The 17,064-nt window shown below is 32.3% G+C and overlaps 1 protein-coding gene across 3 annotated transcripts in view; it reads left to right on the top strand.

Annotated features, from left to right (window-relative positions):
* The window catches only part of Exo70 (exocyst complex component 7), an 89,501-nt gene that overhangs the window by 55,170 nt on the left and 17,267 nt on the right, over nucleotides 1-17,064 (top strand). For all 3 annotated transcript variants that reach the window (XM_085818960.1, XM_085818961.1, XM_085818959.1), the window contains exons 11-16: nucleotides 8,459-8,565; nucleotides 10,668-10,772; nucleotides 11,155-11,274; nucleotides 11,374-11,433; nucleotides 13,927-14,022; nucleotides 14,988-15,111. In XM_085818960.1, the coding sequence (XP_085675086.1) occupies nucleotides 8,459-8,565; nucleotides 10,668-10,772; nucleotides 11,155-11,274; nucleotides 11,374-11,433; nucleotides 13,927-14,022; nucleotides 14,988-15,111 (612 nt within the window). The remainder of the gene's footprint in view (nucleotides 1-8,458; nucleotides 8,566-10,667; nucleotides 10,773-11,154; nucleotides 11,275-11,373; nucleotides 11,434-13,926; nucleotides 14,023-14,987; nucleotides 15,112-17,064) is intronic.

The raw sequence follows: 17,064 nt of genomic DNA, 5'->3' as shown, positions 1-17,064 counted from the left end.
CAATTTGATTTTTAAAATCATGCAAAATTCCGAATTTAGAGAAGAAATTAGACTTTTGAAAGCAGGGAAGAAATTGAATCTCAGCAGTAAAATCCTGAAATTAAATCCTTTTCTTGAAAGAGAAGAAATCCTTAGAGTCGGTGGTAGACTCTGTAACTCGAATCTTTCAGAAAACACAAAGTATCCAATCATTCTTCCCAAAAGTCACCAAGTTACTGAATTGATAGTCAAACACTTTCACGAAGTGAACCTTCACGGAGGAGCCACATTAACATTATCTGCTCTGCGACAGAAATATTGGATCGTTAATGGCCGAGAAATTGTAAGAAAAATAATTTGGAAATGTATAAAATGTTTTAAAAATAGATTTTGCAGGCCCCTTTTTAATTAAAGCTAGGAAAGGAAGAGGAGGAACGAGATATATATGTTACGTTTGCCTTTACATATGCTTCACCACAAAGGCCATTCACCTAGAAGTGGTCAGTGATCTAACAACTGAAGCATTCCTAACATCTCTGAAAAGATTTATGTCACGTAGAGGAAAACCCAAGAAAATCTTTTCCGATAGAGGAACCAACTTTGTTGGGGCTGATCGAGAATTAAGAAGATACATAGCTACACTTTCCTCTGACGAAGCATTTCAAAACTACCTGAGCGGTGAAAATATTCAATGGATCTTCAATCCTCCTGCTGCCCCTCACTTTGGAGGCCTTTGGGAGGCTGGAGTGAAACAAATGAAGATTCACTTAAAGTGAACTATTGGGACCCAGGTTCTGACATACGAAGAATTTCACACCTTAATTACACAGATCGAGGCGTGTTTGAATTCCAGGCCAATAGTTTCCATCTCATCTGACCCTGAAGATTTTAATCCTTTAACACCTGGACATTTCCTGATTGGGACTACATTAACAGCAATTCCTGAACCTGATCTTACAAATAATAAGCTAACCCCTGCTGAAAGATGGAAATTGACACAGCAAATTTTCCAGAGCTTTTGGAAACGTTGGTCTAGAGATTATCTTTCACAATTACAAGGGCGTACCAAATGGTTGAGGGATAACCAAATTTAGCCCTCAATGACTTAGTCTTGATAAAGGACAAAAATTTGCCTCCATTAAAGTGGCGACTTGGACGAGTAATTGAACTATATCCTGGTGCTGATGGAAAAGTTCGTGTTGTGAAACTAAAAACTTTATTGGGCGAAATGAAGCGTCCTATACATAAACTTTCCCGCTTACCATTGAGTGAATAAGACTCTAAAAAAAAAAAAAAAAAAAACATTAATTGTATATTCATAATTTGTGTCTTTATTATTATTATTAATTCAATTATGTTTCAGATTCAGAGAATGGACCACAATTGTGGATTATGGTAATTTAGCAGTTTCATTATTTTGTTTTCCTTCTAGAGATTGTAAGTATGTTTTATTTGTAAAATTTTGTACTAAATTTAATGTTGTTATTCAATTTAAATTTGTCATTATGCATTTTTATTTTATATGATATACTATTGAACTTTTGGAAAACTTGTTTAAATCTAAAATTGAAGATCTTTATAATAATGTTGTAATGAACCAATGTTCATCGGGGCGGAGTATGTTCCGTCTTTTTGGTAGATAAGTGGCGCTCTTGATGCGCGCCGATGAAAAATATATCACTTGACGCTTGAACATGAACAATGACGCATGTCATATTTATTTGATGCTTGATTATGTTTCATGGCCGCTATAGGCGTAAGTAATATAAGTAATATAAGTTTATCGTTAATAAATGTTATTTCTATGTTCTAAGAAATCTTGAAGTTTTGCTTTGAAATTCTAATGCTCTCCCAACCTTGACTCCTGATACGAAACGATCTTTGAATTCACGACTCATGAAAAGAGACACCATACATAGGAGACACCTATGAAACAACAAAAAAATTGTTGGAGGAAAGATATGGAAATAAAGATCGAATTATCCAATCACACTTAGATTACTTAGAACATTTAAATGTTATTCAAGACCCATCTCCTACGCATCTAAATGATCTTTACATAGAATGTAACAGAAGAATTCAAGCTTTAACTGCTCTAGGTGAAAATATTGAAGCGTACGGTAGAATCCTAGTGCCAAAAATTATTCGTGCATTCCCCAATGGTATTTGTTGCCGCTGGATTATCTATGCCAAGCGTGAAAAATTAAACAAAGGTAACATTACTAGATTGATGCAGTTCTTGGCAGAAGAAGTGGAAGGTGTAGTTGCAGCACAAAGAGTTAAAGGTACATCTTTTTCTGATCACAACGTAAAGTGCACTGTAGAAAATTTTAATATCAATTCCAAAACAGTAAACAAACGTAAGAAAATTTCACCATTTTGTTCATTTTGTGATACTACAGGACATTGGCCTCAATATTGTGAAACTGTTACAGACTATGATACTCCTGTTCAGAAACTTAAAACTTCAAATCGCTGCTTTTTGTGTACTAACCGTGGTCATAGAGTTTGAAACTGCTTAAGAAAAAATAATGCACGGTGTACTAAATGCAAGAAAAGGCATCATGTTTCTATTTGTCCTCCTGTTGAAAACAATCAACTGCGGATAACTAATAGTGCTGTAAATCACATAACCTTTCCTAAAACAGTTTTCACACATTTGCAAACTGCTCGCATGTATGTTACTGGCCCCACAGGCATTACTAAATTAACACGTTGCATTTTAGATGGTGGTAGCCAAGCAAGTTTTGTTCACACAAACCTCATTGAAAAATTGAAACTTAAAGTTGTCAGTTCTGCCTCACTTTCAGTTCAAGCATTGGAATCTTTTACTTCACAAGAACAACGTAGATGTGTTCAACTGTCACTTTCAAGTTTGTGGAGCAACCAAGCATTTTTGATCTCCGCATTTGAAAGCTCCAATTCCTATACTACACATCCTACTGCTCCACCAGAAATAGTTCACTTTGCTCAGAAGAAAAGATTGAGAATCTGATCCTCCGGATGACTCTTCACTGCCCATAGAAATACTTATTGGTGGTGATCATTATTGGCAAATTGTTTCCACAGAAGCTCCAATCAAGCTTTCAGAATCTTTTGTTATGGTACCGTCAGTGTTTGGATGGGTTCTTAGTGGAACAAGAACACATACTACAATCGCTGAGAAGACTTCTGTCCATCAAGTTTGTGTGCAAGTTAAAACTGATTGTTTAAATGATCAGGTATGTTGCTTCTGGGAATTAGACTCCATAGGGATACAAGATGCGCAGAAACGAAAAATGACTACTTGAGATGAAGAAATTTTATCAGAATTTCACAAACTCTCTGCCTAGAAAACCATTGGTCACACCTTTGCCTACAAACAAAATTATAGCGGAAAACAGATTTCATTCTCTTAAAAAAAGACTTGCATCTAGTGATGTATTAAAGACACAATATGACAACTGCATGCTGAATTACATTGAACAAAAGCATGTTGAAGTTTGTTCCATAAATGAATCCAATGAGAAGCCAGTGTATTACCTTCCTCATCATGCTGTAAGAAAGAAAACACAATCTGAAACGAACTGGAGAATTGTGTTTGATGCTTCCTCGCATGCTCCAGGAATGATTTCACGGAACGATACCTTGGAAGCTGGCCCAAATCTTCTTCCTGAATCTATTGGTTGTCTACTAAGATTTCGATTGCATGAATTCGCTGTTACATGTGATGGTAAGCAAGCTTTTTTACAGTTGTCACTACATAAAGAAGATACGGACGTCACAAAATTTTTCTGGTACAAATTAAAATCTGATTCATCTCAACCTACTACTTTTACAGATGAAATAACTGTTTACAGATTTACTCGTTTACCATTTGGCCTTACTTGCAGTCCGTTTTTACTCTGTGCTGCGACACGAGAATTGGCTGCAAAACATATCGCAGAATTTCCAATTGCTGCACCAATGATAGATAAACATCTCTATATGGATGACTTTCTTGCTAGTATGGAAACTGAATCACACATTATAATGCTATATCACGAGATCAAGAACTTAATGTCTCTAATAAAATTGCCTATGGAAAAATGGGCTACAAACTCTTTGAAACTCAAAGATGTACTACAAACACATGAAGAATTCTTAGGTATTGGCTGGAATACAACTTCTGATACTTTGAAGCATGCATTCAAGACTTCCCTCTGTGTTTTTACAGACAAACCACTTACAAAGAGATGGTTACTCTGCTGCATTGCTAGTTTTTATGATCCCTTAGGCCTTTTTTCACCATTTACTATTCTTGGGAAAATCTTATTCCAAGATACATGGATTCTTGGAATCAAGTGGGATGAATTACTACCTGCTAATTTATCAACTTTATGGTATGCAGCTGTGAAAGAACTTGATGACATTTGCTCCCTTCAAATTCCTCAATGTGTAGGGATTTCATCACATGTTCCTTTTGCTATTCATGTGTTTTGTGACGCATCTGAACGTGCCTATGGTTCAGTTCTGTACATTGTTACCTTTAAAGGTGACCAATCGAATGTGAATTTAGTGTGTAGTCGCAACAAACTAGCTCCTATAAAGAAAGTTACCTTACCTCGTTTGGAGCTCTTGGCCGCCCTGATGGGAGCACGATTGTTGCAATATTTCTGTGCTGAAACAAACATCTGTTAGTCAAATGCAACATTGTGGAGTGATTCTCAAGTTGTTTTAGGGTGGATACGCAGTGACCCCAACAAATGGAAAACTTCTGTTAGCAACAGAGTAACAGAAATTATTTCCTATACCAATCCTTCACAATGGAGACACTGCCCTGGCAAAGACAATCCAGCTGACAAACTTTCTCGAGGTGTTTCACCATCAACACTAAAAAACCTGAAAATTTGGTGGAACGGCCCTCCATGGTTAGTCAAATCTCTAGAATATTGGCCTCATTCTGATACTATTTCTCAAGATTACAGTCATAACTTCGAGGCAAAGAAAGAAAAAGTTCAGACCCTTCACATCGTATCTACTCAACCAATCATAAAGGCTGGAAACTACAGTTCTTACGTTCGTTTGTCACGTGTAACATCTTGGATTCTTCGCTTTATTCACAACTATAGGAAACAAAAAAAGTTAGCGGGTGAGTTACATGCCACAGAACTGAATCAAGCTCGTATTTATTGGATACAGACCGTTCAGAAAGAATCCTTTCCTTCAGAATATGAAGCTCTGTTGACAGGAAAATCACTCCCTAAGAAATCAAGGATAAAACAATTTAACCCTTTCTTCAAGAACAATATTATACTTCTTGGTGGTCGACTACAATTTTCTGATTTATCTCATGCTGAAAAACATCCCATATTATTGGAAGGTTCTCATCCTTTTACAAGCCTACTGATATGCCAAACACATTTACGAATGCATCATCTCGGTGTTCGGATTGTACTTTCTCAGCTTCGTTCAGAATATTGGATATTAAGAGCAAGACAAGCCATTAAAAAAGTGATAAAGACTTGCCTTCCATGTAAAGTACTTAAACAAAAGGGAAGTGAACAGATAGAAGCTCCACTACCAGCTGAGCGAATTCAAAAGTCATCTCCTTTCGAAACTACTGGAATTGATTTTGCTGGACCTTTCTACGTAAAAAATAATAACTTCGTTACAAAAGCCTATATTGTCATCTTCACATGTGCTACAACTCGAGCTATCCACTTAGAATTAGTTTCCGATCTGCGTACTGATGTCTTCCTACTTGCATTACAACGTTTTGTCTCTAGACGTTCACTTCCTCATACAGTGTACACTGATAATGCCACAACTTTTTCTGCGCTGCGGACAAAGAGCTGAAGTTATTGTAGGATACTATATCCTCTGCGAAGGCACAACAGTTTTATGCCCACCACAACATCAAATGGACATTCATCGCCCCCCCAAGCAGCTTGGTGGGGAGGATGGTGGGAAAGAATGATTGGCTCAATTAAGCGATGCCTTCGGAAAACATTAGGTAAGGCTCTTTTGGATGACGCTGGTTTGATCACTGTATTATGTGATATTGAAGCCGCTCTTAACAGTAGACCGATTGTCCACGAATATGGAATAAAAGATGACTCTGAGGAAGCTTTAACACCCTCGCACTTCCTCATAGGAAAGAAATTAACCACTATTCCTTCCAGCCCCACAAATCCTGAAACAAATTTAAATCATATGTGGAAAAATCGTCAACATTTTATGGACTCCTTTTGGAAAAGATGGCAAAAGGAATATTTGATGGACTTGCGTACATTTCATCAAGTGCGGAATCCATCTGAAACAAATAAAATACGGAAATGGGACATTGAAATACATTGAAATGAATACGGAAATGGAAATGGGACCTACTACAAGAAGATGTTAGACCTCGCCACACCTGGAAGAAGGCCCGTGTTGAGGAGCTAATCCTTGGCCGCGACAAAAGAGTCCGTACTTGTGTTCTGCGCACCAATGGACATACCATTACCCGACCTGTGCAGCTGGTCATCCCCCTGGAGGTTGACCAGGGTGAGGAGGATGTTGCGGCAAAGCCAGTGAACTATTAAAAATAACATTACCCTTTTTGTGAATGGCATCACTTACGTTTTTGTATTTATAAATGTTCTTTTGCTTGTTCTATACTTCATGTTTATGTTAGGAAATAAATAAGTATAAAATACTATCTCCTAATACCTAGTCTATACTATAGTCTTTACTTAAAGATTATTTTCTAATTATCTATACCAAGGAGTTGCAACAAATTTCTTGCATCAACCCATGCTAAAAGAATGATTTTCTTCATTGACCCCCCTTTTCTTTACAATATGTAGCATAAAACATAATCATAATAAATTAATTGCACATAAATAACTTAAAGATAGCAATTATACTAAAAATATGAACAAAAGTTTTGGAAAAAGAATATGGTTTATTTCATTCATGTTTTATTGTTTTTTGTATTATTTTTATTTTTAATTTTACAAATATAAACATATTTTTAGAAACAAAATGTTTTTAAGAATTGGCATAAACCTATTTAGTTTAATTCTTAAATCATCTTCAAAAAAGTATTTAACCTGTTACTTGTTTTATGCTTAATTAGACTTAGACTTGACTAAAGCCTGCTTTGGTAAAATCTTAGTATACAGTATGCTTTGGTAAAATCTTAGTATACAGTTGGCATAATTTTGGAAATTGTCGCCAGCATCAAAGTGATGCATTTGAACTCTTCCAACATATCACCAGTTACCAAATCCATATGTACCATATACAAGGATCAGATCCCTGCTTCTACTAGGTAAGAAGAGGGAAAATTTTCTATTTTATATAGTAACTTTCTTACTACATGTTATAACATTATATCAATAAACAATTGATTATCAATTTTTATTAATAATTTGTTTCTTGTAATCAATGAGACCTTGATTATGCCACTTAATTGCTGGTGCATATTTAGCTGTTTATCCTCAGTTGACCCCTTGATCATTACTAAATTCCTGTAAAATTTTATTCACCCTCAGAGGGTTAATATTGACACCATTAGAAACCCCTAAGCGAAGCATCAAGTGCAAATTTCTCGTGAACAAAATGTATGATCTGAAAGGAGCTGACGGGACACAAATATATATATATATATGCATACATACGTATAACAAAACACTTTTTTTTAGCTAAATTTAAAAAAAAAAAAAAAAAAAAAAATTCAAAACATGCATGTAAAAACGACAAAGAAAGAAATTCAAATTTATATTCATTTTTTGCCTGAAATCTAAACATTGGTATCTGCAAAAACTTAATTGATCACAATTTGCAATTCAAACATATTGACTGCTAAATATTAAAATTTTCAGATTGATTTTATTCAAATAATTGTAATATATTAAAGTAACGACTAAATGACTTAATTTTAATTTAAACTAGAAAGAAATACATGAAAACTTTACAAGAGACACTTGAGAGAATAAATAATGACAACATATTCTCTTTCTTTTATATATTATATTTTTGTATGAAGCATAGAGAAAAGATACATATTTGTATGTAAATAATTATAAACTTCTTTGTTTCTTGCTACACATTTCAACTACAACACAACGCGGCATTTCGAAAATTGTAACCTTGGAGGAAAGTTACTAGAAAGTATCTTTATCACTGATTTCCAGATACTCATTGGCAGTCTGTTTCTTTTCGCAGGTTTATTAATTTTCAGCCATGGAAAAAACATGGAAATATGCTCTGAAACAATGCTATGAAATGCTACTTTTCAGTAGTTATGAACAGAACAGTATATATGTATATTTAAGGTAGCCAAACAAGTGTTCTTTGCCAGTTCAGAAAGTTACCAATGAGTTTACAATTTTTTGTGGGGGTGTAGATAATCTGAAAGTACCATTGTATCTGTACTATGGCATAAATTTTCCATGACATTTTATTGATGTTTGGTCTCTTCGCTCAAATGTGAAAATTAAAATTTGATATTCTTTATTTTATATGTATTTAGGACACAGGTTTCAGTCTTCCCTTTTACCTGAGCCAAAAGAAGAAATTCCTGAAAATGACATAATGGCATTTATGACATCTGTTAGTGGACTCTTAAAGTTAATGCAGGTAAACTTATCATAATATAACTTATCATATACCGGGTGGCCATAATTAAACTGACAGTGCTCACACTGTTGTGTAGCGTGATCTATTTGCGAGAATGACGCCACATTTTGTAGGAAGATTAAACAAGACGGGGGACGAAGGATTCCGCGAACAAATAAGTTCCAAAAGTCACCACTAGGGGAATATTTGGTGCTGTGTAATAGAAAATAGAGTGTTAACAAATGCAAATTAATACGGAATAAAATTACCTTTTATTATGCACATTTTCTGATTTAGTTCATGTGCAATATGGCAACACTTTTAAAAAGTGTAAAATCTACATAAACACCGATAAAGTCTAGTGATCTGCAATATCACGTACGCTGAGCAGAAGTTCTTTATTCAAATTTCACGTTACATCCATTCGCACAGTGCCAGCTGTTTGGGTTTTAAAAGGCAATGTGTTACATTTCGAATCAATCGGATTGAAAGTTTACATGCAATGTCTCCTTCTTTAGTCGAGCCTGCGTTACTGGTCAAATTCTTTTACCTCAACCAGTGCAACGCATCAGACGCTCTTCGTGCTTTTAGAACGCACAAAAAAATGCATAAAGGTAACGGTCCTGTGTCAGTTAATGGGCTAAAAGCAATGGTTGCGACATTTAAGAAAACAGGTTCTCTGAAGGTTCAGTCAGGCAGAGGACGAAAACCTTTACCACAGGATACATTCAAAGCAGTTGCCACGGCGATTGTCTACAGAGGACCAAAAAATATTGCTGCTACCTCTAGCGCTCGTGGAGTAGCTCGAAATATGGATATACCTTACAGTACAGTATGGAAAATCTTATGAAAGATTATCAACTTCTATCCGTACAAGATCAGCCGTGTACAGGAGTTACTGTATGACCATGATAAGTGATTGACTTTTGCTCTCACCTTTCTTGCCAGAATGGAGGTGGATGATGCTTAGCCATGGAAAATCTTATGGGGAGATGCCACCCACTTTTACCTGAATGGAACTGTGAATACCCAGAACTGCCGAATTTGGGATGACAAATCACCACATGCAGTCACAGCAATTCCCTTACATTCTTCAAAGGTAACTGTTTGGTGTGGGTTCACAGCGAAATTTATCATAGGTCCATTCTTCTATGAGAACATTACTCCGACAGGACCAGAAACCTGTTCTGTTACCGGAGAGAAATATCACCACATGTTGAACAGCTTTGTCATTTCTACATTTCAGCAAAGACAATGCCTGGGGGAAAATCATTTTCATGCAAGATGGAGTCCCTCCACACGTTGCTGTACGGGTGCAACAGATGCTACGACAGAAATTCACAATAGAAAGAGTCATTAGCCGCTACTTTCCAACTGCATAGCCACCTTGGTCGCCTGGTCTTACCCCATGCGACTCCTGGCTATGGGGTTACCTTAAGTCCAAATCCTACCAAGGAGTGGTCCAGGACCTGGCTACGTTGAAGGATAACATATCACACACTGTATGGGAGATTCCTTCAGACATGTTACTTTCTGCTGTTGTGCATACTGTGCACAGAATGCAATATGTGGACCACAAAAATGGCAGCCACATTGAACCTTATTTGAATTCAAAATAAAAGGTAATTTCTGTATTGATTTGCATTTGTTAACACTCTATTTTCTATTAAACAGTGCCAAATATTCCCCTAGTGGTGACTTTTGGAACTAATTTGTTTTTTCGCGGAATCCTTCGTCCTCCGTCTTGTTTAATCTTCCTACAAAATGTGGGGTCATTCTCACAAATAGATCGCGCTACAGAACACTGTGAGCACTGTCAGTTTAATTATTTCAACCCGGTATTTCGATAAACTCTTTGATGAGTGTTTTTTGGGGTGGGAGGGTACAGCTGTCATTTTTTTCTCCCGTTTACTTTTAGATATATTATTTAAACAAAAATCACCTTGTATTTGCTAGGAGGTTAAAAAAAAAAAAAAAAAAAAAAAAAAAAAAAAGATAAATGTTATGTATGTGCATATAAGAATTGTGCTTTGACATGCGAACAGTACAATTACATTTTGTACATTCTTGCATTTTGTACATCTCTCTTTAGATGATTCTACTGTTGATTTATTATATTTCAGATTGAATTAAACTTGATGAATGGAATAATTCCAGACAGTAATAGGAAACTTGTATTTGAGAGAGTAGTGACTCCAGCAATGGAAAACCTTGTGTCTGAAGGAGAGGTATTTCTTTTAGCAAACTATTACAAAATCTTGTAATTGTATGCTTGTTTATTGGGCTTAATATTTGTAATAATTGTATAATCCAAGTTTGAAAGTTTTGAATTTAATTTAACTTAACTGAAATTTGCATTTTATTCCTAAAATAATATATATATATATATATATACTTTCAGTTATAATAAGTGATCATATAATTTGCATATACTTTTGTGATTTTCTAAAGCAAGTGATTTAAATATGAAATTAATAAATTCGTTAAGTATTATGAAATGTAAATTTAATGTTAATAAAATTGAGTAATATAGATTACTGATGTAAAAATTTATTATAGAATATTTGTACATGATTTATTTATAATTTTATTTTTTATGTTAAATTTTAGTTGATTGTTAGCAAAGTGAAGAAAAGTGTAGCACGGCATGAATTTTCTGCTGCTTTAAATCTTTTCCCGATTCTTCGTCATTTTATGACCATTAAAACAGATTTTGAAAAATTATTTCAGGTACATTTAAACCATAATTTAAAATTACTCTTTTTTTCATAATTATATTTTGGTGCTGTTTTCTGGAAAAGTGTTTTAATATATTTTTCTATCTTGCAGGGTTGTTCTTCCTCATTATATGATAAATTAAGAAGTTTTATCATTACTGTTCAAGCAACAGTAAGTTTGCTTATTTACCATGTAGCATTTTTTAACTCTTGTTTAATGAATTTAATGGTGTTTTTATTTCGTGTAAGAACTGCAGAAATTTTGTAATATTAAATTTTTATGTAATCAGAAATGCCAGGTGATTCTGTACTAGCACTGCAGACATCAGAAACATGTTTTAGTTATTGCAATAAACAATGTTGTAGTAACAAATAATTACATATATAATAATTTATATCTGTTAAATATATTATTAAATAATACAATAAAGTTCTAAATTCTTAAGAAATGCATTTATTAATTTTAAATAACTCTGCTTTTTAAGCAATTACTGCTTAAGTAAATTCTAAAGGAAAATTAAACATCTTATAATTTTCTAAATGACAACACTCAGAAAAATAGTTGTGGATGATACACTAAATGTCTTATGTTCTGTGCTGAAGCAATGCTTGCCAAGGCAAGGGGATGATATATTTGTGTCATTGAAACAATATATATATATATATATATATATATATATAAAATGTCAACATTTAATGCTTTATCAGGAATTCTAGTTTTCTGATATAAAATATTTTTAACTCCATTGCTCTAATTTGTTGCATTTGGCAAATTCAATTTTTCTGTTAAATTTAATTTGCCTATTATTGTTCAATAAACTAAAAAATTTAAAAGCATCAAACTCAATTCTTTATCTATTTTAGTAAATATCACTGAAATTAATTGAGCTGGATTAAAAGCGTTATAAGTGAGTGTCAAGAATAATAGATCGTCTGGGCTAAAAAGTGTATGGCAACACTTTGTGCTGTATCAGGTATTCTAAAAATATGATTTTTTTAAAAGTTGTTGTGGTTTTGTTATTGAATTTTATATGCCATAAGTGCAAAGAAAGTGATGTTTAATAATTATGTTAAAAAGTTAAGAGTAAATTTAGTTGAAAAGGTGAAAATGGTTATGTCTACATGAATGAATCCAAGACCAGCTAGATAAATTGCAAGCTCAATGAGAGTATAAAAAAACCTTAGCAAACTGTCTGGTACAGTGTTAAAATTTGAATCCTTTCAGGCTTTTTCCTTTTTCTTTTAGTATGAAAATTTATACATAAAACAATATTTATATATATTTTGTTTCATATCTCTTGAATATATGTAATCCCATGTGCATCTGATTTACTAAATCATCATTCTCCATGAGCTTTTCTTTGATTAAATAAATTTAGTTTAAAAGTCTTCTGTTGTGGGCAAAATATTGTCTTTGCTAGATTAATTATATTCAAAGCATTTTGAAATATATTTAAAGGATGTATATGTATAAATTTTTTATACATATACATTTATTATTTTAATGTAAATTTCTTTTTTCGAAAATTATAGAGTTAAGAGTTTAGATAATCACGTTTTCGAGTCAACTGTTTCTTAATTGTAATATTAAGAGTAATTTGTACGTTTTCATAATTAAACAAAAGAATAACATTTTCGAATGTATTTGTGTACAGTTTTTCTAGATATTTCTTTCAGTGAACTTTGTTTTTCTATTTTTTACAATTAATTTTAGGTTGATTTTAAAATTTACTTATATTCTGTACTTATAATTCATAGTGTAACGAATGGCATGTCAGGATAGTTCTTGACATTATAAGAATAGAAATATTAATTTGCATGCAAGAACAATCAATTATCGGATTAATCATCCAGGTTTAATGTTTTAAATACTAACCCCTTGAAAATAACTGTTAACCTTATGTTTGAAACATTAAACACAGGATAACTAATAGTTTTTATTCTTATTACTTTTTGAATATTTTTTATTTTAAATAGTTACTCCAGTTTTTACACTTTTCCAGCTATAAAAGCACTTTAGAAGAATAATTTACATCTCAGGCCTAAATTTTTTTCACTTTCCTAAATTAATTGCTGTATACAATTTTCCTGAGATAAAAAACCTATTTAAAAAATAATTTCTTTTTATACTGATTGCTTTTAATTCAGTTCTTTGCAGGCTTTTAAGTGTAGGATTTTTCAATTAAATATTTATTATTTTCTTTTCTTACTAGTAGTTTTTCAAGATAAAGAATTGTTATGCATGCAGATTTTTTATGAAGTTATTGCATTATTTGTTAGCTATATTCCAAACCAGAAATAAATTCCAAAATGTGTGGTACATTGATCAGTATATGAGATTTCTCTTGCTTTTGGGCATTTCAATTTATCCTCTTGATGCATTAAGAAGCTTAATAATCTTTCAGGTTTTTATCAATATTATATGTATTTTGCTATTTGTTATTTATTTGTATGTTCAAATTGATTTATGATCAGATCTACATGCGTTTTACTTCTCTTTCAATCTTTATAGTAATATTAGATCTAATGAACAGTACCAACTTAGAATGTACTGTTTGTTCTGCCTCCATGACTTGTTGAATCAAAGCATTAAAGAATGTTAGCATTCATGTTAAAGGTTAGTTTGTTTTTCTTTTAAAATATGTAAGTTTTTATATAATTTCAGATTAGCAAAACTCTTGAAGAATTTATAGAAAGTATAAAAAATGATCCTGATACTAAAATGCCAAAAGATGGAACAGTGCACCAGCTGACTAGTAATGTAAGTTAATGTACAATAATTTATGAAAATGTATAAATATTTACTCGCATATTTATCCCTCTTTTCCTACTACTAATTTTACCACTTGAAAAGTAGAAGATGAAAAATGCATGGTGTATGTATTACTGACAATGTATGAAACGCCGACATTCTATAGAATACCTAGGCATTTTTAGGCATAATTTGAAAAACGAAAATTATTATGTACTTTCCAGGAAAAGTATGAAAAAAGGTTATAAGACTATTATTTAAAAGACATGCATTCCTCAAAAATATAAATATTATTTTGAAAAGAATTATGAAAGAGTGTCATGAAAATTTTTTTTATAAAAAATACATAAAGAAAAATTAAAATTGTACAAAACAAAATTTATACCTGTCTTATTAAAGAAAACAGTGAGTGAAATTATGGAATGGATGTATTAAATATTGATTGTGTGTGAATGTAATTAATGTATGGATATTTAAAACAAATTTAAAATATATTTTATACTTTGTTGGTTTGTCGTTTAGACTGTTGGCCAATTTTCAGCATACCATAAAATGCCTAGGTATTCTATAGAATGCCAGGTTTCATATTTTGTTGGTAATATATAAAATTTTTAAAGTGATGGCTTACATGATAAACAGGGCACATTAAAAAGCACACATAAAGGCACATTAATATTATTGTGTTATGTATTTCAAAGGATTTCTCAGTTTCAGTACTTTCAATTACAAAAATAATTTCTTGTTTGTGCATATAGTTTACATTGTTACCACAAAGTAGAAGTTTCTAAATCATATGCGGGAAAAAACTAAGGGAAAGTTACATGGAGGCATATGTAGGTAAATGCAGTAATTTAATATATACGATAGTGAATTTTATAAATTAATTTGTGTTTGTTTTATATTAAATATGTCTGTATTTTTATGCAATGTCTATGTTACACTATTTACATTTTAAATATGTCTAAAAATTCTAGGCTATAATGCTTTTAGAACAACTTCAGGATTATCAAGATATTTTGGGAAGTGTTTTAACATTGCAAGACACCTCATTTGCAACTTCTAAAGACAAAAGAAAATTATCCTTTGCTCAGTATATAAGTAAGTAGTCTCTAGTTTCATGAAACAAGTTTAAAATAATGATTTGCATATGCTGATATGTTTAAAACCTCTTAAATATATTCAAAATAGAATAAAAGAATTCTTATATATTCAGAATAGTATAAAGATTTGAAAGAATTTATTGTTTAATTAAAATTTCAGCTAAAGAAATAGGAAATTGGATTGCATTGAAGGTATTTTGTAATAATATTCTCCAAAGGGGATCATGAGTTGCATTAAAATTTAGTGTGCATGTTTGAGGGTAAAATGTTTTAATGAAATGAAGTGTACTTGAAACAAGAGATGTTGTTTTAATATTTTGAAAATTAAAAGTGTCCTGAAGTTTAACAAGTGGTCGCTTATAACTGCTGAATAAAACAGCTGTATAAACTAAATGTATTGATTTTATCTTTTTTTAATTGGAAGTTGATTAAGTTTGAACCAGGCTGCACACATATACTTTCTTTTAGCTAATTTCTATCTTTAGTCTGTTAATCCTCCATGTACTGCTCGATTTTGATACATTCTGGTTCTGAAAGACAAGGTGGGGTTTTATTATTATTTTATTTTCTCTATCTTCATATATTACTAGTCATATCTTTATAAGCAAAATTAGTATAATGCAGGAATTTTAATAGTTTTTTAATTGAAAAAAACATACAGTATGATGATTCATGCAATTTTAGCATGCATGAAATAAAAATATAAAAATTCACAGAATCTTTTTGATTTTAATAAATATACACGCTAACTAATTTGTACAGCTAATAATGTTACTTACTTATTATTGTACAGAATTTTTTTTTAGTGTGATAAACTTTGAAACATGGCTCTAAACATAATCCAACTTTACATTCTTCACACCAAATGCAAGTCTCTTTACGTATTCTTTTCCCATTGTTGTCTTTTTTGGAGCAACACATAGTACATTGCTTCTAGGTTCTTTTTTTATAGGATTTGGTGGTATGTGGCTTGCAAAATGCCTCCCTACAAGACTAATAGAGTTCATACAATCATCACTAGGCCGTATTGATGAGCATATAGCAGAAGAGTATTTGTCAAAGATTTCCTCGATCACGATTAGCTTGAAATCAAGAAGGGATTTTGAGATTGTTATTTTTCTCTATATTATATACGAATTCCGCAGTGCTTGATCTTATATATAAAAAAATATTTTCTTGTAATATTTATGAAGTTGTTTTTGGGTACTAGGGTAGTACGATATTTCCTGATTGCATCTGTCTAGACCACCCATTGTAAAGTTATAATCATAAATCACTTTTGGCTTTAGTTTTTCCTTTACCATCCCTGAATAAATTGATACAGGGGACGTAACATGAGAAGAACTAAGCATATTTACTATTTTCTTATCATTGCACTTTAGCACTATAACGTTTCCACGCTAATATGCAATGCACTGAACCTTTTCATCTTTTTCATTTGAAAAGCCTAGAGGTAAGTCCTTTCTAGTACTACAAAGTGTTCCATATATGCCTATTTTCTTTAGAACAAGTATATCTGCCAAATATTGAGACATATAATAATTATTGACAGTTAGACATATATCCTTTGTTCAGATACTGGTGTACTAACTAAAGAACAATAGCAGTTGATTGTGAATATGCTGAGTATTCATCTATGAAACACATGCCTTTTCCCACGCACAAAAGAAAATTCCATATATAACCTGATGAGACTTCACGTAACATGAAAAGCTTTATTCAAAACCGAAAGCGTTTTAAAGGAATATACTGTTTCCATGACAAACGACCTTTATAAAGCATTAGGGATACATCTGCACTGACCTGCTCTTCGGGATTGAATGTTTCCAAAACTTTTTCCTGATATGTTCAGTGGCATTGTAAATTTTCCATAACTTAGGGTAAAGGTGTGTTAAAGAGTCATAACTTTCGTTATCAATGAAATGAAATCAAGGATCACATGGCATTATTT

Source organism: Stegodyphus dumicola, chromosome 6, assembly GCF_044657685.1.
Source record: "Stegodyphus dumicola isolate Sdum_Otavi_A_Nest chromosome 6, ASM4465768v1".
Lineage (NCBI taxonomy): Eukaryota > Metazoa > Arthropoda > Arachnida > Araneae > Eresidae > Stegodyphus > Stegodyphus dumicola.
This window is presented reverse-complemented; position numbering and strand designations above follow the sequence as displayed.